Here is a 24,847-nt window from a genome sequence, read left to right as displayed (position 1 = left end):
AAAACAAAGACTATTGGGGTGAGGGGTCGTCTTTCCACGGATGCAGCAAAGGTTATTGTTCAAAATGTATTTGTTATATCTAATAATGTATTGTGGTCTGGAACGTTTTTCTTGACATTTCATTATCTTTCTTTGCCTTGTATCTGCAGTGAAGTGGCCACCCAGATAGATCCGGATTTCCTATATTTGCATTTCTGTATAGTGAGTTAGGTTTCGATATTAAATTAAAGCATCAGCTAGCATACATCTTTAACTTATGTGTTAACAATAATATATGTGTCATTTATTAACAATATATTGGAACGCTATGTGTTTTTAGAAATAAAGTCAAACAGAAATAAGGAAGATTTTTCAGGATATTTCTGGTTTAAGTCTCTCATGTGGAAAAATTGATACAACATGAGGTAAGATTTACTTGACTTTTTTGCATTTCTTTTTTAGGCCAGTTGGGTTTTCATCTAAACCCAAAACTATTTTGCAAGATGTAAACAACACTGGTCCAGAAGCACTTTCAGTTTTTTAACACTACATAAACGTTGGGATAAATACAACCAATAGAACATATAGAACTGAATCAACAGTTAAACAAACATCTCTAAAAATAAGATGTGTGAATTAAGTAAAAAGTTACAGACTAAAACAGTAAGTGTTTCTGGACCAGTTTACATCTTGCAAAATGGTCTATAAACATGGACATTAGGTTCCTGAAAGATGGTTTACAAATGCCGCTTTCCAGCTTTTATTGTCCTTGTTTTAAATACCAAGACCATGTATAAAATGTAAATTCAAAATTGTGGTAGTTTTCTACTAAACTCAGAAAAACTGATATTGAACAGTATCACAATGTGTTCATTTTACCAACAACTTAAACTGAGATATGTAAGAAAGTTATTCTAGGGAATCTGTTTCTTTAGGCAATGTGTGTAAAGATTGTATTTTATTATAGTAAATGCATTACATTGAAATATTTAATGTAAACACATCTATTTCAATGTTGTTCTGATGTTCTTTACTGTTTTCAATAATTATTATACATTCTAGCTCTAAAGTTGTATTTAGTGCACATTTATCTGTACACATGTAATGCTGCATCAGTGCTGTATAAGTTTGAGTTTGGGAATAAAGCTATCCAATCATAGCAGTGGGCGTTTAGGTCCAGGTCTTCAATGCGGGCCACCACTTCAAACTGAGCATTTCTCCAGACAGCCTCAGAACCAGGTTACAAAATAGCCTATTACTTATTGCTTTTGATGTTTTTGAATGTAAAAACCACGCGGACATCATAAGTAGATCTCAGACAGCAGTTTCTAAATAATAAATGTACAGCGCATCTACTTCTAATAAATATACATACATAAATCAGTTTTTTACCGATGCATTTTTTTTTTTAGAAATGATGCATCTTCTAAGAAATGATGCATCTTCTTTTTTTTAGAAATGATGCATCGTGATGCAAATGCTAATTTGTATCCGATGCGCAGTTTTTAAACTTTTTATGCCGATGCACTGAACGATTCGGGGAATCTTCCCATCCCTAAAATTTATGCACTGCAAGTTGCTTTGGATAAAAGCATCTGCGAAATCCCTAAATCTGAATTTACATGTTAAAAGAGTGGTTCAATGGTATTTCATGCATTCTGAATTATTAAGACTGTTTAAGAATTGTTTCCTCATGCTAAACGTAGGCAAAGTGCCAAAAAAGCAGTTGGGCGTGTTACAGAGTATTTCTGTGCACTTTGCCAGGGTTCGTACAAGTGATATAGTTTGTTTATCCGGGGAAGCAGCGGAGTTTTGCGTGTGTGTTTGATGCGCTGGATTTCATTGAAAAGTCCCAACCGGGTCATGAGTTGCATGCGGTAATTAAGACCTTGTGTTATGTTGGAAATAGGCGCGTGCATATTATATAAATGACACAAACATGTAGTGAATCATAAGTTAAACAGTGTTGTATAGTGTTGCATGACTCATACTCGCTCCTCCCGCAGTAGTAACTATATTACATATATTAAGCTAAAAGTCCTTCTTCATTTTTTCGTACGTTATCAGAAAGAATTGGTAAAGCTAATCTTTCTTTTATAAATCTAATTAAACTAAAGACTCTTCAGAGATATGAAGGGTGTAATACTTCTCTATAGGTACTCCAGATTAACATCAGAAATGCAGAAACAGCGTGTGTATGTGAGCTTTAAAACCAGTTTATTTTTTGTTATAGTTCAGCTAAAGAGAGATCAGTATCATCAGACGTTAAGTGTATGTCTGTGAAGAGCAATCAGTCTATGGGACATCCAGTTCATTTTAAAGATGGAGACTCTTCTGCTGAGCAGAGGTAAGGACAGCCGCCCCATGGTTTAGGAAATGTAATTAATTAATTTGACCTTTGTTGAGCAATAAATTAAGTTATTTCTCAGTAAGTAAGAAATAAAGAGACTTGAGTGTATGTCCTGGACTTCTAACAGCATTTCTTTTAATTAACAGTAACAAACAGATTCGGTCGGATTCCTCCAGACAAAAGAAAGTGGAGACAATTTTCAAGGTTTGTATGTTTAAAATTGTGATAACAAACACATTATTAACTGCATTTAATAACAAAAATATCAAACCAAGAGGCACATTTTTGATAAGGATGTTAAAGGCTGATAACAAAAAAGAAAACATTTTAACAAAATAATCTTGGTTTGATAAAGCACTAGAATGGTAACACTTAGAATACTAGTATAGACCAAATAGGCTGCAAAGTATAGACTGCAAAAGGTCAAGAAATATACCGTTCAGTCATGAAACTCTTCCGTGAAGCTGATTCTCATGGTTCTCATGAAGTTGACAGCGCAGCTAATCGATCTTCCCTTTAGATCAATGTGACCAATTTTATCCCATCATGGGATTATTATTCCTAGCCTACCTTCTCTATGCATGGTAACCCATACTTGGAATGTGGCCTCTGCATTTAACCCATCCAGTAAATAGTGAATACATGCACAGAAAGTCGTGGACACACAGTCACCTTGGGGGACAGGTTCCTTGCTTAACAGCACCCCAGTCCCAACATGCCAGCCATAAAATTTGAACTGGCAACTCTCAGGTTACAAGCTTGACCCTTCATACAGCTGCCCACTTCCTGTACTGTACTGAACTGAAGAAGTTACTACTTGTGTGTGTTTTTTCTTTTTCTTTAGGAAGTTGAGCTTCAAATCATCTCTCTGATAAAGAAAGAGTTAAAGTGTTTTAAGAGACAACTAAGCCCAGATTACCCAACAAGGTCTAATAAAGAGGAGGAGGAGGAGGAGGATGAAGATCATGGCAGAGTCAGAGAGGAGCTTCTGAAGATCACACAGCACGTCCTGAAGAAGATGAACCAGACAGACCTTGCAAACTTACTACTGAACAGTAAGGGTGATGTCATTATTACATACAAATAACACAATAAACTATATTAAAATTGCTGAAATTGACAGTTCTATTTGCTTTTCTATTTTCCATCATCATAACAGAACTGGCCACAGTGTATCAGCAAAAACATAAATCTAGACTTGAGATAAAATTTCAAAACATTAACGAAGGAATACCAAATCAAAGTGGCTCAACACTTTTAAATGAGATCTACACAGAGCTGTACATAACAGAAGGAGGGAGCGGAGAGGTCAATAATGAGCATGAGGTGAGACAGATTGAGACAGCATCCAGGAGACCAGAGACTCAAGAAACACCAATCAAATGTAATGACATCTTTAAAGCTTTAACTGGACAAAACAAACCCATCAGAACTGTGTTGACTAAAGGAGTTGCTGGAATTGGAAAAACCGTCTCTGTGCAGAAGTTCATTCTGGACTGGGCTGAAGGAAAAGCAAATCAGGATGTTCACTTCATATTTCCACTTCCATTTAGAGAACTGAATCTGATGAGGCAGAAAAATTTTAATTTGATAGAGCTTCTTCATCACTTTTTTATAGAACTTAGACAATTGAAAAAGAGACACTATGACAACTATAAAATGTTGTTTATCTTTGATGGTCTGGATGAGTGTCGACTACCTCTAGATTTCTCAAACAATCAAATTTTGTTTGATGTAAAACAATCAGCCTCAGTGGATGTGCTGCTGTCAAATCTCATCAAAGGGAATCTGCTTCCTTCTGCTCTGATCTGGATCACCACTCGACCAGCAGCAGCCAATCAGATTCCTCCTGAGTATGTTGACCATGTAACAGAAATAAGAGGCTTCAGTGACCCTCAGAAGGATGAGTATTTCATGAAGAGAATAAATGATCAAATTCTGGCCAACAGAATCATCACACACATCAAATCATCCAGGAGTCTATACATCATGTGTCACATCCCAGTCTTCTGTTGGATTACAGCCACTGTTCTAGAGAAGATGTTGAGTAAAGCAGAGAGTAAAGCAGAGATCCCCAAGACTCTCACTCAAATGTTCACACACTTTTTGATCTTTCAGATGAAACAGATGAGCCAGAAATATCATGGAAGTCGTGAAAATGATCCTCACCAGACCAGAGACATTGTGTTTTCCCTGGGGAAGCTGGCTTTTCAAGAACTAGAGAAAGGGAACCTGATCTTCTACGAGGAGGATCTAAGAGAATGTGGATTTGATGTTAAAGAAGCATCTGTGTATTCAGGAGTTTGTACTCAGATCTTCAGAGAGGAGTTTGGACTGTACCAAGGGAAGGTTTACAGTTTTGTACATCTGAGCATCCAAGAGTTTCTTGCTGCCTTATTTAAATGTCTGGTCTTTGGCGAGGACAAAGAAAACCAATCAAATGCATCTGATTTTCTAAAGGGGGAAGTAGATAAAACGTTACAGAGTGAGAACGGACATCTGGATCTTTACCTGCGTTTTCTTCTGGGTCTTTCGCTAAAGCCCAATCAGGATCTCCTAAAAGTCTTGCTGACACAAACAGTAAGCAGCTTTCACGCACAGGAAATAGCCGACTATATTAAGCAGAAGATCAGAGAAAATCCTTCTCCAGAGAAATCCATTAATCTGTTCCACTGTCTGAATGAACTGCATGATCATTCTCTAGTGCGGGAAGTCCAAACATACCTGAGCGGAGCAAGTGCCGGTCAACCGTCTATTGTCAATTTGTCTCCTTCTCAGTGGTCGGCTCTGGCATTTGTGTTGCTGAACTCAGAAGAGGAGCTGGATGAGTTTAGACTGAATAAATACCATCCATCAGAGAAATGTCTTCTGAGTTTGCTGCCAGTGGTCAAAGCATCTAGAAAAGCTATGTGTGTATTTCCAACTTAAAATTTATTATTTTAATGTGGTATATTTTAAAGAAATACTAATGGTGCATTCACACTAGCCGCGGTAGAGGCGGCAAAAATGTGCCATTTGCACGTAATTCGCATTCTTTCGTGCGTGAACGCCTAGTCATTCGAGACATTCACTTGGAAATTTGTATCAAGAGAGGGGCTTTTTCGACTTCGCTCGCTTCCTGTAGTCACGTCACTACTACAGCAAGGTCCTAAATGGTTAACACGGTACGGAAATCCGCCGAAAGTCAGATTTTTTAACTTTCGCGTTCCCGCTGCAACGCTCAATTCACGTGGAACGCGCCATCAGCTCTTACCACGCTGCAGTATGCTAAATCACATCTTTGCATTGACTTAACACGTAAATCACTTGCGCTTGCCGCCTCTACCGCATCTGGTGTGAACCCTGCATAACACTATATTTTAAGTATCTCTACATAAGTCATAGTAGCAGTGGTGGCCGGTGGCTTCATTTTTTGTTGAAACTCACCTAATTCGCAGTTGTTTTTATGAATTTTGAAAAGATTCACTTCACATTTGGATGGAAACAGCCATTCAGGCCTAGAAAGGCAGCAAAGACATTGTTAAAATAGTCCATGTGCCTGCAGTGTTTCAATCTTCATTTCATGAAGCGATGAGAATACTTTTTGTGCCCCCCCCCAAAAAAAAACTAAGCAACTTTATTCCACATTAAGTGCTGATTATGTGAGTATAGTTTTAGATGTTTTAGGGTCATTGTCTTGACACTCGCTTGTTTTGCTTCTAGTCTAAGTGGCTGTAATCTTAGAGAGATGAGCTGTTCTGCTCTGGCCTCTGTTCTCGAATCGAAGACCTCAAATCTGAGAAAGCTAAACCTGAGTTACAACAATCTACAGGATTCAGGAATCAAGATTCTCTCTGCTGGACTGAAGAATCAGCACTGTAAAGTGGAGATATTACAGTAGGTTAACATTAATTATATTGTTTCTTGTCACATACAGTGTTAAAGTAAATATTAAAAGTATTTTCAGTAGTTATATACACAGGTTTACATATATAATGACACCTTGTGACATTTGCAAGAAAGAAAGATATAAGTTGCCTTAGCCTGCTCCTTGAGGTTCACTTGCTTTTAAGTACACCTCTGAGTTAGGCATACGTTATTAAAATACACGTAACACGTGTTAATAACACAAAAGTAGGGCAAACCAAACAAAACAATGGAGAATGTTACAAAAAGAGATTTCCTTAATTTTTATTTCGGACAACAGCAAAAAAAGTGAACTTCCTAAAACTTTATAAATGGGGTTATTATCTGATCATGTGTGATTAAATGACAGCTTAAACTTGGAAATGATAAAAACCCTTAATCGCTGTTATTTTGTTGTCATTAATGCACACTTGTCTTGTAGCTAAGTCCCTTTATTGAGATGCAAGTGTATTTTTTCTCTCTTTTCTAGACTGTCAAACTGCAGTATCACAAATAAAGGCTGTATAGATCTAGCATTGGCTCTGAAGTCAAACCCCTCATCCCTAAGAGAGCTCAATCTGAGTGACAATAAACCTGGAGACTCTGGTGTGCAGCTGCTCTCTGATCTACTAAAAGATTCACATTGTAAACTGGAGAAAATAGGGTGAGTCTTATAAATGAAGTAAAGGGCTGTAGTCCAAACCGGCCATTCGCTGTAGGCTTTGAAAAGGGACTTTTGTTAAAGAAAATATATCGCCTGGCAGTGAACTTTGAGCTTTAGCATTTTACAGGTATTATTTATGATCTAACAGCAACATTACACACTAACTAGAGTTTGAAAACGGGATCAGGAAGAACATGACATTTAAATAATAAGTACAGAACTCTTACATTTTATTTATATTCATATATCATCATAGGTCATTGGGACAGTGTTATGTGAAATAAAAGTTAAATTCTAAGTTTAAAAAAGGCAAACTCCAGTTAATTTAAAAGTTAGCGACTTTTAGCATGAAAAAAAGAAACTAAGACAATAAAAACACTATTGCCAGGCATTCCCAAAAGCACAGAAGCATGTTAAAACTTTTTAAACTGTACAGTTTTTGTTAAAACGTTATCTTATCATTTGTTACCATATGTTATATGGTGTGTCTGAGGGGTACACCATCACATGAGAGCAGTTTACTTGGTTTTTTATAAACGGGGTTGGAAGGGTTACTTTGTAATCTGTTACAGTTACACAAAAGTATCTGTCAGTTTAAGGGTGTTTAGTAAAAGGCTATATTTGAATAGGTCAATATTAGGGCTGTCACTTTTGAGGAAAATCAAATTCGAACGGATTTCGAATATCAGGCAATGTATCCGAATATATTCGAATATCTAGGCGCCCCCCCCACGCGCATCAAAAACCCACCGTAATGGAGATTCAATCACAAAATTATTAACAGTGACAGTCATAAACAGGGTTGTCTGGATTACTTTTTTACTTAATGTTTGAAACAGCAGGTTATCAACTTATGAATAACAAACTTATATATATAAAAAATGATTCAGAACAGTTACAAACAATAACGTGACAACTTAAATAGCAGCAGGAGTATATAGGCAGACGCAAACGGAATTCGCGCCCGCAGATTTCGGCAGAAATTCCGTCATTGACAAGCACACATATCCCGCGCTTGAGCGTGTTTGTGACCAGAACTGTCATTGACAACAAGCACACATACATACATAGCCTATCCCGCGCGTTTGTGAACCGTCATTCACAAGTACATTAACCCTGCGCGTGCTGTTTGCTTGCCCGTTTTCAATGATAGAGAGCACAAAACCTTTGATACTTGAGATGAAATTAAACTTATAGATGAGTTAATCAGATCTCACTTGACTCTGTCGTCTATGTGACGCGCGACAGTCAGCACATGATCATTTCAAATTCGTTTACAAGACAAATGCTGTTGTTTAATATAAAGTTTACATTGCGTTGTAAAAATTTTGAAATTATCTTTATACATGCTAATTTCATAATGCGAACGTATTAACACAAGCTTTTTATTCTGCTATAATATTTAACACTATAAACAATATGTCATTTTATATACAAACTATAATTCTATCTTGACATGCACATGAGGTTCATGTTGGTCCCATTTGATTCCCTCTCTTGCGCACAGTTGCTGTCGTCGGTCTCACTCTCAGCCTCCTTCCTATTACGAGGTGTTACTGTAAAAAATGCGCTACACATGGCATTTAAAAAACCGGATGGTTTATTTATAGTTCGAATACGGATATTTCACGTCATGTTCGAATGCATATTCGAATATCGAATAAAAAGTGACAGCCCTAGTCAATATTAAAATGGTATCCTTAAAAGGATGTCCTCCCTTACTATAGAACACCGTTTGCATTTAACAGTATAACAAAGTAAGGGGAACTAACTAAACATTGTATTTGTGGTACATAGACAGTCACAGTTAAGTTAGTAAGAATGCTGACGTTGTAAAATAGGTTTACTGTTTAGCCAGTGAACAGTGTTTCAGGCTTTGATCAAATAAGATTTTACACAATCTTTGGGCGGAGAGTTGATTCATATGCAGCAGCAGACTGATTCATTGCTCTTTAGCATGGTTACTATGTGTAACTTTGTGTTTACATTGGTTCTTGTATAAATACCCTGCATTTTCTTAGTTTGTTTGTCAGTCATTGTTAAAGGTAATGTTTGATGCTATTTCCTGTAAGCCTTGCCTGTTGTTTTCTTTGTTTTTATTGAACCTAAAACTGCATTTGTATTCGCTGTCTATGCCTGCCTTTGTCCACACGTTTCAGAATAACTGACCAAGATCCAGCAAGAGCCCTGTTTTGCCTACGTCAAGGTAGGCAACACATTGAGGTAGTGTTGTAGTCAAGACCACCTAAACCGAGACCAACTCATGACCAAGACCAAGACAGGTCGAGATAGAGTCAAGACCAATGAGGACCATGAGGTCCGAGATCGGTCCTGAGAACTACAACACTACATTGAGGAACACATTAAAGACTTTCTGGACATTGCAAACTCCTCTAACCTCTCTGATTTTATGTTGATTTACTTTTTCTGTTATGACATAAATCAGCCTTACCAAGATAATCTAATATGATACTAATATGGTCATTTTCTCAGTTTTTGGACTATGCATTGGCATTGGGTTTCCCTTCACCATGGGGTGAGTTGAAGGAGAAAGCTCCCCCTATAATTTTTTTTTGGGGGGCAGTAGGCATTGGGTTTCATCGGGCATGGAGCCGGGCTGGTCATGAAAGCTTGAATGCCCTACTTTAGCCTTGTATGCATGGCAAGGACATTGTTTGTGGAGGATTTCTCCCCAGAGCCAGCTGACAACATGGCCGCCTCTCCAGTGCCAGTTCACAACTTGGCCACCACACCAATGTTTCCAGCCTTCATCTGTGCCGTTCCTGAACCCAAGATGGTGGATTAAAGTTTTCAAAGTCATCTGTTCCGATGGTCCCAAGTCTGGGGGTCGGAGAGATGTCAGAAGTTTGTCCACTGTCTGCTGTTTTTCCTGTTGTGGCTATGACCTTGTGGTGCGTTTGGGCCACAAACTGCTCTAAGGTTCCCTTTAGAATTCGCTGCAGTGCATGAGTCCATTACAAAGCTTCCTGTAACAGCTAAGATTAATAAACCAATAGTGTCCTTTGAGCTTATTGTTATGGCCAATATGTCTGAACCTAAGTCAGTTGGGCTTCCTGTCATGGCAGAGATTGCTCAACCTGAGTCCCCAAAGACTCCTGTCATAGCCGGGATGGCTGAACCTGAGTCTGCTGTGCTTTTTGTCATGGCCAATATGGCTTCATCTGAGTTTCCTGTCTATTTGTCCCCATAGTAATTATTTTTTTCTGTTCTGTCATTGGTGCTTGTCATGTATAAATACCTCTGCCTATTCTTAGTTTGTTTGTCAATCGTTGTTAGCCTTGTCCTGGCCAAGATAGCCCTACCAAACAACCTTCGTTCCCTGTCCTAGCTAAGATGGCCGTACCCTGGTCTTCAGTTCCTCTTTGGTTCCTGTTGCCACTGACACCACCATGTCTCCCGTTTTACCCTGGGTCCTATGACCACATGAACCACCCTGATCTCCAGTTCAGCCCTGGTTTCCATCTCCACCGGCACCAACATGGTTTCAAGCTCCACCCTGGTTCCTTTTGGCACAGGGGCCTCCCTGGTCTTCAGCTCAGCCCTGGTTCCCATCGCCACCAGTCCCTCTCTGGTCTTCAGCTGGCGGCTTCTCCCTGATCTCTGGCTCCTCCGTTTCTGCCCTAATCACAGCCTCCATCGACTCCAGCCTGGTCCAAACCTCCACATGTTCTGCACTGGTCCTAGCCTCCATCGGCTCGGTAGTGGTCCTAGGCTCCGCCCTGGTTTCCTGCTCTAATGGCTTCACCCTGGCTTCCTGCTCTGTTGGCTCAGCCCAGGCTTCCTGCTCTGTCGGCAATGCCCTGCTTCCTGCTCTGCTTCCTGCTCTGCTGCCTCTGCCATGACTCTCGCCTCTGCCGGCTTCGCCTTGGTCTCCAGGCCCTCTTCCTCTTTATTTTGAAGTTCTAATGTGTGCCATTGTTTCTGTGTTCCTCACGTTTTCCATGCCATGTCAGTCGTTGTTGAACAAATGTTTGATGTTATTTTATGTAAGCCTTGCCTGTGCCCATCATAGTTCTGTTTTCTTTCGGATTTGGATCAGCTACCTATATTCACACGCTACATTAGGGCTGTAAGTCTTCATATGATTATATTTAAAAATTAATTTACAAACTCAGATTCATCTTGACTTTCACAGTGAAAATTCCATCAGTTTACAATAACAAAATACATTTCAATTTTATTAAAACTAATTCATTTTAGCAAATGTAATTTTAGGCGTTTAATGTTCCGATTTAGAAGAGGTTGTATTATTTTTGAGTTTATTACTGACCATTCATGCTCAGTAATGATTTTACTAAAACCAGAACTGAGATCAGTCTTTTCTCACTTGCTCACCTTATATGTAACTGTCATACTCTCAGTCTGTTTTCTTGCCTGTTTCACATTTTCTCCAATCTCCCTCCAGGCAAAGTTTCCCATTATCCTCAACACTTCTGATTAAGGGCTACATTGAGGAGTTCCTCGGGCTCTGCCCGCTTCCCGATAGATTATCATGATTGTACAAGCCATGTGTATTGAAAATGCAGAAGCTGTGTTCTTACAGTGTTAATGCTGCTGGCATACACAGCATAACTTAACATCAGCAAATAGTTAAAAAACATAATAGAACTACAGTAACATAAGTTTATTTTCTTGTCCATTGTCTAGGTTGTCGAATTGTAGCATCCCAGAGGAAGGTTGTGCTGCTCTGGCCTCAGCCCTGAGATCAAACCCCTCACATCTGAGAGAACTCAATCTGAACTGGAACAATCCAGGCGACTCGATAAAGCTGTTTTCTGCACTGCTGGAGGATCCAGAATGTAAAGTGGAGAAACTATTGTGAGTCAAATTATCAGACCGTGTTTCGATCGGTTTCACACTGTTTTTTTACATTTATGCTTTTTTGACATCTGAAATTACCAGGATTGTCCAAGCATCCCTCCTTCTCCTTTTATACCACTTTATCTTACAGTGTTGTTCTACCTGTACATACTATGTACTAACAGTGTACAGTAAATGTGTAATTACTAGGTAACAACCCTAAACTTTACCCTAACCCATATTCAAAGAATAGTTTACCCAAATATGAAACTTCTCTCATAATTTTCTTACCGTCATATAATTTAGGTGAATATGACTAGCCTTCTTCAACCGATATATATTAAATGACATCCTGGCTCTTAATAAATGCTTGTGAGGAAAACGCTATTTACATTTTGTGCTTATTTAGTGATTATTAATACACATTATTTGAGGAACTACTGTCATGGCGACACAATCTGGTGGCACATCAGTCATGTTTTTTCTCATGTGTCTTGTGGTCATATGTCTGTTTGTCACATGACCTGCAGGAACCGATGAGACCTATGTACCACCATGATGGTAGTCTTTAATGATTCATTGACTAAATAAGTTTAGAATGTGAATCATTTTCTCTCAAATATATTGTTTCGCTTTTGAAGACATTCTGCACATATCATATAAAACATTTTATGATTCTAGTAAACTATTCCTATCTCTGCCCCATGAATAATTTTTTTTACCATGTGGATATTTTAATGTAGCTACTGATGAAATTTTGGCTCCTTTTTATTACATTTTTTATTTGTCACTTCAGTGATTTTTTTTTGAAAGTTATTACAGTAACATTGACACGTTTTAAAGACATAACCGAGATGTAGACAGCAGGTGGGGTCAAAAAGAAAGGCCCAAACTATAGCCAGCAGGGCTGATCAGGAGAAAAACCTATGTGGGGATAAAACAAAACTTTTTCGACAAAGAGCATGAATTGTATCCATCGCGGTCAGGTATCCAAAGTTATACGGCAAACAGTTAATGATACATAAATGTAGTATCTCCCCTATAACTATAGATACTGTGATGGTATCCTTGCCAAAGGATTTGATTTGTACCACTCATGTTCACAGCCAGATGAATCTGCCATACTGATGTTGTCATAAAAACTGATATGGACTTTGCCTATGGCGAGTGATAAAGTTATATATAATATACTTGCTGGCCCACCCAACTCTCTACATATCTTTAGATATCCACATTGGCCATTAAAATCTCATAAAAAATGATTCAGAACAGTTACAAACAATAACGTGACAACTTAAATAGCAGCAGGAGTATATAGGCAGACGCAAACGGAATTCGCGCCCGCAGATTTCGGCAGAAATTCCGTCATTGACAAGCACACATATCCCGCGCTTGAGCGTGTTTGTGACCAGAACTGTCATTGACAACAAGCACACATACATACATAGCCTATCCCGCGCGTTTGTGAACCGTCATTCACAAGTACATTAACCCTGCGCGTGCTGTTTGCTTGCCCGTTTTCAATGATAGAGAGCACAAAACCTTTGATACTTGAGATGAAATTAAACTTATAGATGAGTTAATCAGATCTCACTTGACTCTGTCGTCTATGTGACGCGCGACAGTCAGCACATGATCATTTCAAATTCGTTTACAAGACAAATGCTGTTGTTTAATATAAAGTTTACATTGCGTTGTAAAAATTTTGAAATTATCTTTATACATGCTAATTTCATAATGCGAACGTATTAACACAAGCTTTTTATTCTGCTATAATATTTAACACTATAAACAATATGTCATTTTATATACAAACTATAATTCTATCTTGACATGCACATGAGGTTCATGTTGGTCCCATTTGATTCCCTCTCTTGCGCACAGTTGCTGTCGTCGGTCTCACTCTCAGCCTCCTTCCTATTACGAGGTGTTACTGTAAAAAATGCGCTACACATGGCATTTAAAAAACCGGATGGTTTATTTATAGTTCGAATACGGATATTTCACGTCATGTTCGAATGCATATTCGAATATCGAATAAAAAGTGACAGCCCTAGTCAATATTAAAATGGTATCCTTAAAAGGATGTCCTCCCTTACTATAGAACACCGTTTGCATTTAACAGTATAACAAAGTAAGGGGAACTAACTAAACATTGTATTTGTGGTACATAGACAGTCACAGTTAAGTTAGTAAGAATGCTGACGTTGTAAAATAGGTTTACTGTTTAGCCAGTGAACAGTGTTTCAGGCTTTGATCAAATAAGATTTTACACAATCTTTGGGCGGAGAGTTGATTCATATGCAGCAGCAGACTGATTCATTGCTCTTTAGCATGGTTACTATGTGTAACTTTGTGTTTACATTGGTTCTTGTATAAATACCCTGCATTTTCTTAGTTTGTTTGTCAGTCATTGTTAAAGGTAATGTTTGATGCTATTTCCTGTAAGCCTTGCCTGTTGTTTTCTTTGTTTTTATTGAACCTAAAACTGCATTTGTATTCGCTGTCTATGCCTGCCTTTGTCCACACGTTTCAGAATAACTGACCAAGATCCAGCAAGAGCCCTGTTTTGCCTACGTCAAGGTAGGCAACACATTGAGGTAGTGTTGTAGTCAAGACCACCTAAACCGAGACCAACTCATGACCAAGACCAAGACAGGTCGAGATAGAGTCAAGACCAATGAGGACCATGAGGTCCGAGATCGGTCCTGAGAACTACAACACTACATTGAGGAACACATTAAAGACTTTCTGGACATTGCAAACTCCTCTAACCTCTCTGATTTTATGTTGATTTACTTTTTCTGTTATGACATAAATCAGCCTTACCAAGATAATCTAATATGATACTAATATGGTCATTTTCTCAGTTTTTGGACTATGCATTGGCATTGGGTTTCCCTTCACCATGGGGTGAGTTGAAGGAGAAAGCTCCCCCTATAATTTTTTTTTGGGGGGCAGTAGGCATTGGGTTTCATCGGGCATGGAGCCGGGCTGGTCATGAAAGCTTGAATGCCCTACTTTAGCCTTGTATGCATGGCAAGGACATTGTTTGTGGAGGATTTCTCCCCAGAGCCAGCTGACAACATGGCCGCCTCTCCAGTGCCAGTTCACAACTTGGCCACCACACCAATGTTTCCAGCCTTCATCTGTGCCGTTCCTGAACCCAAGATGGTGGATTAAAGTTTTCAAAGTCATCTGTTCCGATGGTCCCAAGTCTGGGGGTCGGAGAGATGTCAGAAGTTTGTCCACTGTCTGCTGTTTTTCCTGTTGTGGCTATGACCTTGTGGTGCGTTTGGGCCACAAACTGCTCTAAGGTTCCCTTTAGAATTCGCTGCAGTGCATGAGTCCATTACAAAGCTTCCTGTAACAGCTAAGATTAATAAACCAATAGTGTCCTTTGAGCTTATTGTTATGGCCAATATGTCTGAACCTAAGTCAGTTGGGCTTCCTGTCATGGCAGAGATTGCTCAACCTGAGTCCCCAAAGACTCCTGTCATAGCCGGGATGGCTGAACCTGAGTCTGCTGTGCTTTTTGTCATGGCCAATATGGCTTCATCTGAGTTTCCTGTCTATTTGTCCCCATAGTAATTATTTTTTTCTGTTCTGTCATTGGTGCTTGTCATGTATAAATACCTCTGCCTATTCTTAGTTTGTTTGTCAATCGTTGTTAGCCTTGTCCTGGCCAAGATAGCCCTACCAAACAACCTTCGTTCCCTGTCCTAGCTAAGATGGCCGTACCCTGGTCTTCAGTTCCTCTTTGGTTCCTGTTGCCACTGACACCACCATGTCTCCCGTTTTACCCTGGGTCCTATGACCACATGAACCACCCTGATCTCCAGTTCAGCCCTGGTTTCCATCTCCACCGGCACCAACATGGTTTCAAGCTCCACCCTGGTTCCTTTTGGCACAGGGGCCTCCCTGGTCTTCAGCTCAGCCCTGGTTCCCATCGCCACCAGTCCCTCTCTGGTCTTCAGCTGGCGGCTTCTCCCTGATCTCTGGCTCCTCCGTTTCTGCCCTAATCACAGCCTCCATCGACTCCAGCCTGGTCCAAACCTCCACATGTTCTGCACTGGTCCTAGCCTCCATCGGCTCGGTAGTGGTCCTAGGCTCCGCCCTGGTTTCCTGCTCTAATGGCTTCACCCTGGCTTCCTGCTCTGTTGGCTCAGCCCAGGCTTCCTGCTCTGTCGGCAATGCCCTGCTTCCTGCTCTGCTTCCTGCTCTGCTGCCTCTGCCATGACTCTCGCCTCTGCCGGCTTCGCCTTGGTCTCCAGGCCCTCTTCCTCTTTATTTTGAAGTTCTAATGTGTGCCATTGTTTCTGTGTTCCTCACGTTTTCCATGCCATGTCAGTCGTTGTTGAACAAATGTTTGATGTTATTTTATGTAAGCCTTGCCTGTGCCCATCATAGTTCTGTTTTCTTTCGGATTTGGATCAGCTACCTATATTCACACGCTACATTAGGGCTGTAAGTCTTCATATGATTATATTTAAAAATTAATTTACAAACTCAGATTCATCTTGACTTTCACAGTGAAAATTCCATCAGTTTACAATAACAAAATACATTTCAATTTTATTAAAACTAATTCATTTTAGCAAATGTAATTTTAGGCGTTTAATGTTCCGATTTAGAAGAGGTTGTATTATTTTTGAGTTTATTACTGACCATTCATGCTCAGTAATGATTTTACTAAAACCAGAACTGAGATCAGTCTTTTCTCACTTGCTCACCTTATATGTAACTGTCATACTCTCAGTCTGTTTTCTTGCCTGTTTCACATTTTCTCCAATCTCCCTCCAGGCAAAGTTTCCCATTATCCTCAACACTTCTGATTAAGGGCTACATTGAGGAGTTCCTCGGGCTCTGCCCGCTTCCCGATAGATTATCATGATTGTACAAGCCATGTGTATTGAAAATGCAGAAGCTGTGTTCTTACAGTGTTAATGCTGCTGGCATACACAGCATAACTTAACATCAGCAAATAGTTAAAAAACATAATAGAACTACAGTAACATAAGTTTATTTTCTTGTCCATTGTCTAGGTTGTCGAATTGTAGCATCCCAGAGGAAGGTTGTGCTGCTCTGGCCTCAGCCCTGAGATCAAACCCCTCACATCTGAGAGAACTCAATCTGAACTGGAACAATCCAGGCGACTCGATAAAGCTGTTTTCTGCACTGCTGGAGGATCCAGAATGTAAAGTGGAGAAACTATTGTGAGTCAAATTATCAGACCGTGTTTCGATCGGTTTCACACTGTTTTTTTACATTTATGCTTTTTTGACATCTGAAATTACCAGGATTGTCCAAGCATCCCTCCTTCTCCTTTTATACCACTTTATCTTACAGTGTTGTTCTACCTGTACATACTATGTACTAACAGTGTACAGTAAATGTGTAATTACTAGGTAACAACCCTAAACTTTACCCTAACCCATATTCAAAGAATAGTTTACCCAAATATGAAACTTCTCTCATAATTTTCTTACCGTCATATAATTTAGGTGAATATGACTAGCCTTCTTCAACCGATATATATTAAATGACATCCTGGCTCTTAATAAATGCTTGTGAGGAAAACGCTATTTACATTTTGTGCTTATTTAGTGATTATTAATACACATTATTTGAGGAACTACTGTCATGGCGACACAATCTGGTGGCACATCAGTCATGTTTTTTCTCATGTGTCTTGTGGTCATATGTCTGTTTGTCACATGACCTGCAGGAACCGATGAGACCTATGTACCACCATGATGGTAGTCTTTAATGATTCATTGACTAAATAAGTTTAGAATGTGAATCATTTTCTCTCAAATATATTGTTTCGCTTTTGAAGACATTCTGCACATATCATATAAAACATTTTATGATTCTAGTAAACTATTCCTATCTCTGCCCCATGAATAATTTTTTTTACCATGTGGATATTTTAATGTAGCTACTGATGAAATTTTGGCTCCTTTTTATTACATTTTTTATTTGTCACTTCAGTGATTTTTTTTTGAAAGTTATTACAGTAACATTGACACGTTTTAAAGACATAACCGAGATGTAGACAGCAGGTGGGGTCAAAAAGAAAGGCCCAAACTATAGCCAGCAGGGCTGATCAGGAGAAAAACCTATGTGGGGATAAAACAAAACTTTTTCGACAAAGAGCATGAATTGTATCCATCGCGGTCAGGTATCCAAAGTTATACGGCAAACAGTTAATGATACATAAATGTAGTATCTCCCCTATAACTATAGATACTGTGATGGTATCCTTGCCAAAGGATTTGATTTGTACCACTCATGTTCACAGCCAGATGAATCTGCCATACTGATGTTGTCATAAAAACTGATATGGACTTTGCCTATGGCGAGTGATAAAGTTATATATAATATACTTGCTGGCCCACCCAACTCTCTACATATCTTTAGATATCCACATTGGCCATTAAAATCTCATATCAGTAAAAACCATCTCTGTTTGATATATATATATACATACATACATACATAATATTTTGACCACCTGCCTAATATTGTGTCAGTCAGATCCTTACACTTGCACATTTGTCCTGCTTCTAACACATCAATTTTGAGGACACGTGTAGTTGATGTGGGGCGAAGGCTGGCCAATGTGGTCTGATCCAACAGATGAGCTACTGTAGCTAAAACTTCTGAAAAAGTGAATGCTGGTTGTGATAGAAAGGCCTAGTGGAGGTCAGGGCTGTTTTGGTGGCAAAAGGGGAACCTACACAATATTAGGCAGGTGGTCATAATGTTATGGCTGATCAGTGTGTATATATATATATCACTTGAAGTAATACAGTATTTTATCTCTCCACAGGTTGTCTTGCTGCAGTATTAAAGAGGAAGGTTGTGCTGCTCTAGCTTTAGCTCTAAAATCAAACCCCTCACATCTGCGAGAGCTGGATCTGAGCGGAAATAAACCACGAGACTCAGGAGTGAAGCTGCTCTCTCATCTACTGAAGGATCCACAGTGCAAACTGGAGAAACTACAGTTAGATTTGTTATCTTACTGATGTGATCATTTTTATATAATACAGATGCTGTAGATATAGCTCTTACTGTACATCCTCACTTTTTCTGCAGGTTGTATAATTGCAGCATAGGAGAAGAAGGTTGTGCTGCTCTGATCTCTGCTCTGCAGTCAAACCCCTCGTACATTAGAGAACTGAATCTGAGTGAAAATAAACCTGGGGATTCAGGAGGAAAACTGCTCTCTTCTCTGATAGAGGATCCACATTGTAAAGTTGAAATACTCAAGTGAGTTTGTTTTTCAATATAAGCATTTATCATGTTATTTATCATTAATAGACTAAATAGCTGTGTCCCAATTCAAGGGCTGCGACCTTATAAGCATGTAACCTTAATTGGCGTCACCTGCTGCATGCGCCTGTCAGCAGGACATAGCGGAAACATTTCTGACTTATTAAAATAAATCAGAAAAATATTAATCAGAATAAATGTATTTTAGACAACAGTGTCGTGGAAAAATGCGGAAGTAATAGCGTCTGTCGGGCCACTCGCTTTTTTATGGTAAGTTTGTTCATCTGAACACTTAATTTTGTGCCGTGTTAACAAACCATCGTATTGGACTAATACTGTAACATCTATGACTAACAATTATGTTTTGAACATTACATGAAACCTTACATAATGAAAAAAAAACCGATGTCATCAAACACAACATTTATAAAACTTGATTACTTTACCTCATGTGTAACATGATTTCTCTTTCCCATGTGATTGATGACCATCAGCGTTTGAGTTAAAGACAACAAATCCCATCAGTCCACACTGCTTCAGAGCATCATTAATCTACATCATTGTTATTGATTTGATCTGGCACCCTCTAGCAGCGCGGATTATCAAATTGCATCTTTAATTGTTTATTTTAGAATATCCAGCCGTTATATGCAGCCGTTGCAGGCGTGCAATGAATCTTGGGATATTCATGGCTGTTAAGGATCCATTCGTTCTATCCTTAACAGCGCGGAGAAATGGGAACACATTTTGAGGCTTTATTCTAACATTCTTTGAATTGGGACGTCCTTACCAGCCTCAAGTCGCGCTGCTGTGACTCAATCGGTCTTAAAATACGTCCTTAGAAGGTCGCAGCCTTTGAATTGGGACACAGCCAATGTCTAATAGTCAAAGATAAAGTATATACTATTTTATTAGATTACAGTCTGCTTATCCCTAACAAAAGTTAAAACAAAAAAAACATGGTTCCTATAGTTAAACCTTGGTTACCACAAAATATCTATGGTTGTGCTGCAGTAAAACCAGGGTTTTGCCAATGGTAATTAAAACAAAAACATGGCTACTACAAAAACATGGCTAATTTTGGTAAGGGATGAGTACAATAAAATAGAAATGTATAATTTTCCTGTTTTCTGTGGTTTCTTTCTTCTAATCTTTTATGTAAAGCTGCTTTGAAACAACATTGTAAAAATAAATTTGACTTAAAATCTGAATAAAAGTTTTTTTTTATAAAATTGGATTTTTAAATAATTAAAATATTTTATATTAAATATTTGTTATTAATTAAATATTAAATAACAAAAAACTATTTTCATTTTATTTTGAAGTGGCACTAACTATAAAGTATAAAGCATAGTGGGTTGTGCAAATATTACAGTGAATTACATCATTTATACAATTAATTCAAATAGATTTTTTTGTACAATTTTATCAATTAACAAATTGTTTTCCTGTAAAATGTATGTAAATTCAGAAATTAATTTGAACACAAATGAATGTAAATGTGTAGTCCTAATGAAGACCCAGATCTGTAACAGAGTATTTCACTGTTGTTCTCTGCAGGTTGTCTAACTGTGGTATAGGAGAGGAAGGTTGTGCTGCTCTGGCTTCAGCTTTGAAATCAAACCCATCACACCTGACAGAACTCAATCTAAACTGGAATAAACCAGGAGATACAGTCGAAAGTCTGCTTTCTGATCTAATGAAGGATCCACTCTGTAAACTGAAGAAACTAGAGTAAGTAGCTGATTTGTGATCATTACAGTTCTGATGCAAGCAAAGTTTCTTAAGGGCAGTCACACCACTAGGTGGCCATGCAACACCTACCTATTTATACAGGGAAAGAAAGATATCTCTAAAATCATGTGCTGAAATCACAATTCAACAATATATTTCTCGACAACAATTAAACATGATGTCAACTGCCATAACTTTTGTTTCCTTAGTTAAAATTCCATTATTACCTGCAGTATTTATTATTTACTCTACATGAATAGAGGAGTACCAATATATATAACATTGCAAGGTGACAGTAAAACGTATTTCTAACCAGCAATGATTAACTGTAACATAAATTTGTTTCCTAAGCTTTTATAATAGTTGTCAAACAGTAATGACTGTAATAAAGAACATAAAGACTTTACTGGAAGTTGAAACTTCCTTTACTCTAACATGAAAAGCGTTGCACTTCCCCCTATTCATCATAATACAGCTCATGTTTTATTTTGCATGTCTTTAGTGGCATTAGTGACAAACACTGGGCACACAAAACATCAGTATGTGCTAGTGGTAATCGACACACTACCGCAGGCAGATGGCCACACTGCCAAAGAGCATGCATTGCTTGTATTTCATCTTGTATGTGATCTCCACTGGTGTGATTTGTATCAAACATGTGTTTTATCATCTGAATGTAAATTTCTATGTTTATGGAGGCACAGTATGACAGTTTATTACTTGTGATGTTTGGTAGCATTACAAGAGAAAGAAAAGCATGGCAGCAGCTTGTACAGAGATTGGCCATTGCAACAACTGAGTCAGTGTGTATGTGAATGGGGCTTCACAACATCTTTAAAAACATTAACAAACTTTTCTCTTAACAGCATGAACACACCCTACAAGTCACCTTCTATGAGAATCAAGCAAGGAGGGCCATGAGAAGAACATTTGTGATATTGTATATTATTATGGTGTGTTTAAGTTGGTATATGTGGTTTACGGGGACACAGGATGTGAACTGCTTAAAAACAAACTAAATGGTAGTTTTTCATATAATAAAGACTAAGTAAATTAATAACCCTTTAAAAAAATTGTGACTGATTTAGCATTTTGTTGTTTATTTATTATGATCCTATTGTTTAAACAGTCTTTTAAAGTTTGCTGTACCTAACAGCCAATTAAGCATAACCTTGACTGGGTTTGGTGTTAATGGACTTGTATGAGCAACAGTAGCTACAATTTTCAAAGGTACAAATTTAACATTATAGCCTACAAAGAGGTTTTGACTCAAGAGTGTAACATACTTGTCTGCGCAGATAGCATTGTGGGTAATGTGTCGCCTTGTAGTGCTGTTGTGTGTGTGTGTGTGTGTGTGTGTGCGTGCGTGCGTGTGTGCGTGTGTGTGTGTGTGAGCCGAGCGAGGTCGTGTACTATTATTATTTTTGCTTGCTTGTTTTATTTATTTCACTTTTTGCATTTCTGTTATTTTTTTATATTTGTTTCGAAACCCATATCATAAATGATCATAATACAATTTGTCCACAGAAAAATATTAATATCAATAAAAGTTCATACATAATTAATTCTTGTAAACAATATCATTACGTTCGAAAAGGACCGGGATGAAGCAGAAGCTTTTTTTTCCCACCCCTTGTACAAATCACACTTTAACCAGTACATTATTATATCATACATATTTTCCCTAAAATACATATTTTGTTAAATGTCCCATAAATTCCAGTTATACACCTACAAATATTTTTGAACAAAACCAAAAAAATCTTTATCATATACACATTATCTAATTTTACAATCACTTTAATACATCCAGGCATTGTTTTATTTTTTACTTTAAAAAGTGTCTTATACAACTTTTGCCCTGCTTCATATTTGCATAATAGTTTAATCTCAGTTCTTTAAACACCATTTAATTTCACAATCACCTTTATACCTCCATGTATGACATCAATAGTGTTTTATAAAACTGTATAATATTTACACCATATTTTAATCACAATTCTTTATCATATAATATACATATACTTCCTTTAATTCCATAACCAACACTAAACATTATAAAAATTAAATTTATTAGGGCCTCCTGTATGACAATTCTGGAAAATCCCTCTTCACATCTGGATCATTCCTCTTGCCCTTTCATTCTAAATTCTGTTGCCCCTCGGGCTCTTCGACAGGCATGTAGAAAAGTTGAGTGCAAATGGAAGAATAAATGGATAAACTTATACACAGGTGTATGGCATTTTTTGATAGTCACTTTCCACTTACCAGTTAAGTTCAGTTTCTACAACGTGTCCTGCTACACCATAATCTAGTGAGACCTAGTCCATGAACTATATAATAAATAATGAATGATAATAAATAATAAATGTCTGATGTTACCTCAAATTGTTCCATTTTATATTTTATATTACCACGTCTTGGATTAATAAAATATACACCGTTGCAATTGAATCCTGCTCTTCTTGCCTTATTTACGACATCTTTTACTTCCCAGCATGCAATTTTGAGAGTAAAGAGTTTGAGATTGTTTTAAAGAGTAAAGATGTCTAATAGCCATCCAAACCATTGATCTACACTATATAAATTACTGGAATGCGCATAGAAGGCTTAACGTAACTGCGTGAGGTGAAGCCAGTACACAGTTCGAGCGGCCATCTTGGTATACCCAACCGGCAGAGGGCGTCATTGACTTCCATTCAAAATCATGATCTAAATTCACCCGATATACAGAGTAGCAGTCACACAAGATTAATTTTGAGGATATGTGTATGTAAATGAATTGTTAATTCTGGTGTTATTTGCAATGTTTATGTTTTAATCGGGCAGGATAATGGATTTATAAAAACCGTTAAGGTGAGTGTGTCTGTTGTATTCTGTTTATTACACGGGTATAAATAAAGTTTTTTGACATTAAGCTGCACGTTCAGCGTTATTTCTCTGAATAAGTTTAGGTATGCAAGGCAAGGCAAGGCAAGTTTATTTGTATAGCACATTTCATACACAGAGGTCATTCAAAGTGCTTTACACAGAAATGAGAAAACAATATATAAAAAAGAAAATGTAAAAATAAGGGAAACACGATTAAATCACAATAAAAACAAAGATATATGAGAATTTAAAATAACAATTAAAGAAGATAAATGTGATTTTAATAAAAACAGTTTAAAATGTTAAAAATAATAAAACAAGTGTAAAAGTGACTTGGGTTAAAGATAATTCACTTCAAAATGAAAAACCCTGCCACCATCCACCCATCCCCACGCTGCTCCAAACCTGCACACATCCCCCCCCCCCTCCGACGAACACAAAAGAAGATACCCCGAGAAATGATGGCAAACACACAGCAGCAAGCAATCATAGACCTCCATAGTAGGAAAAAAATATTTTGTAAGTATTTGGATAAATGACTAAGAAAATACTTTGTTAAATGATGGTAAGAAGTTTCATCATATTTTTTTTTTTATTCCCACCATGGAAGCCCACGGCCACCCACCGCTGCGTGCCCACCACCACCCCCCAAAATATCCTCCCCCATGCCCACCAGAAAAAAAAAAGAAACCCACACAGGTCCAGAACAACACGTGGACGAGAAAACGATGACAGAGCCCCCATTCCAAAGTGAACCATCCCTTCAAAGTGAAGTCAGTGTGAAGCAGCACAGTGCTCATTCCGTAAATGCAGAGTTAAACAGATGTGTTTTTAATCTAGATTTAAAAGTGTTTACTGTTGAAGCACATCTGATCTCTTCTGGAAGCTGATTCCAGCTAGAGGTGGCATAATAACTAAATGCTGACGCACCTTGTTTTGAGTGAACCCTTGGTATTTCTAACTGACCGGATCCTAATGATCTGAGTAATCTTTTAGGTTTATATTCGGTTAGCATATCTGTCATGTATTTGGGTCCTAAGCCATGAAGTGATTTATAAACGAGTAACAATACTTTAAAGTCTATTCTAAATGTAACAGGAAGCCAGTGTAAGGACCTGAGGACTGGAGTAATGTGCTCAGATTTTTTGGTTCTGGTCAGAATTCTGGCAGCAGCGTTCTGTATGAGCTGCAGCTGTCTAATGGTCTTTTTGGGGATCCCAGTAAGGAGTCTATTGCAGTAATCCACCCTGCTTGTGATGAAAGCA

The 24,847-nt window shown here is 38.1% G+C and overlaps 1 protein-coding gene across 1 annotated transcript; it reads left to right on the top strand.

The window, feature by feature from the left end:
- Positions 1-23,531, top strand: LOC135775955 (NACHT, LRR and PYD domains-containing protein 3-like). The gene is made up of 15 exons (XM_065286557.1): positions 1-51; positions 150-201; positions 320-404; positions 2,213-2,326; positions 2,476-2,533; positions 3,174-3,384; positions 3,489-5,238; positions 6,032-6,205; positions 6,705-6,878; positions 11,547-11,717; positions 16,745-16,915; positions 18,535-18,708; positions 18,801-18,974; positions 20,538-20,711; positions 21,578-23,531. Exons 3-15 carry the CDS (start codon positions 400-402, stop codon positions 21,630-21,632), a joined length of 3,405 nt encoding a protein of 1,134 aa, XP_065142629.1. The 5' UTR covers positions 1-51; positions 150-201; positions 320-399; the 3' UTR covers positions 21,633-23,531.
- The last annotated feature ends 1,316 nt before the right edge of the window (positions 23,532-24,847 follow it).

This window comes from Paramisgurnus dabryanus, chromosome 21 (assembly GCF_030506205.2).
Source record: "Paramisgurnus dabryanus chromosome 21, PD_genome_1.1, whole genome shotgun sequence".
NCBI lineage: Eukaryota > Metazoa > Chordata > Actinopteri > Cypriniformes > Cobitidae > Paramisgurnus > Paramisgurnus dabryanus.
Note: the sequence above shows the minus strand (reverse complement) of the source record. Positions and strands in the feature narration are given on the sequence as shown.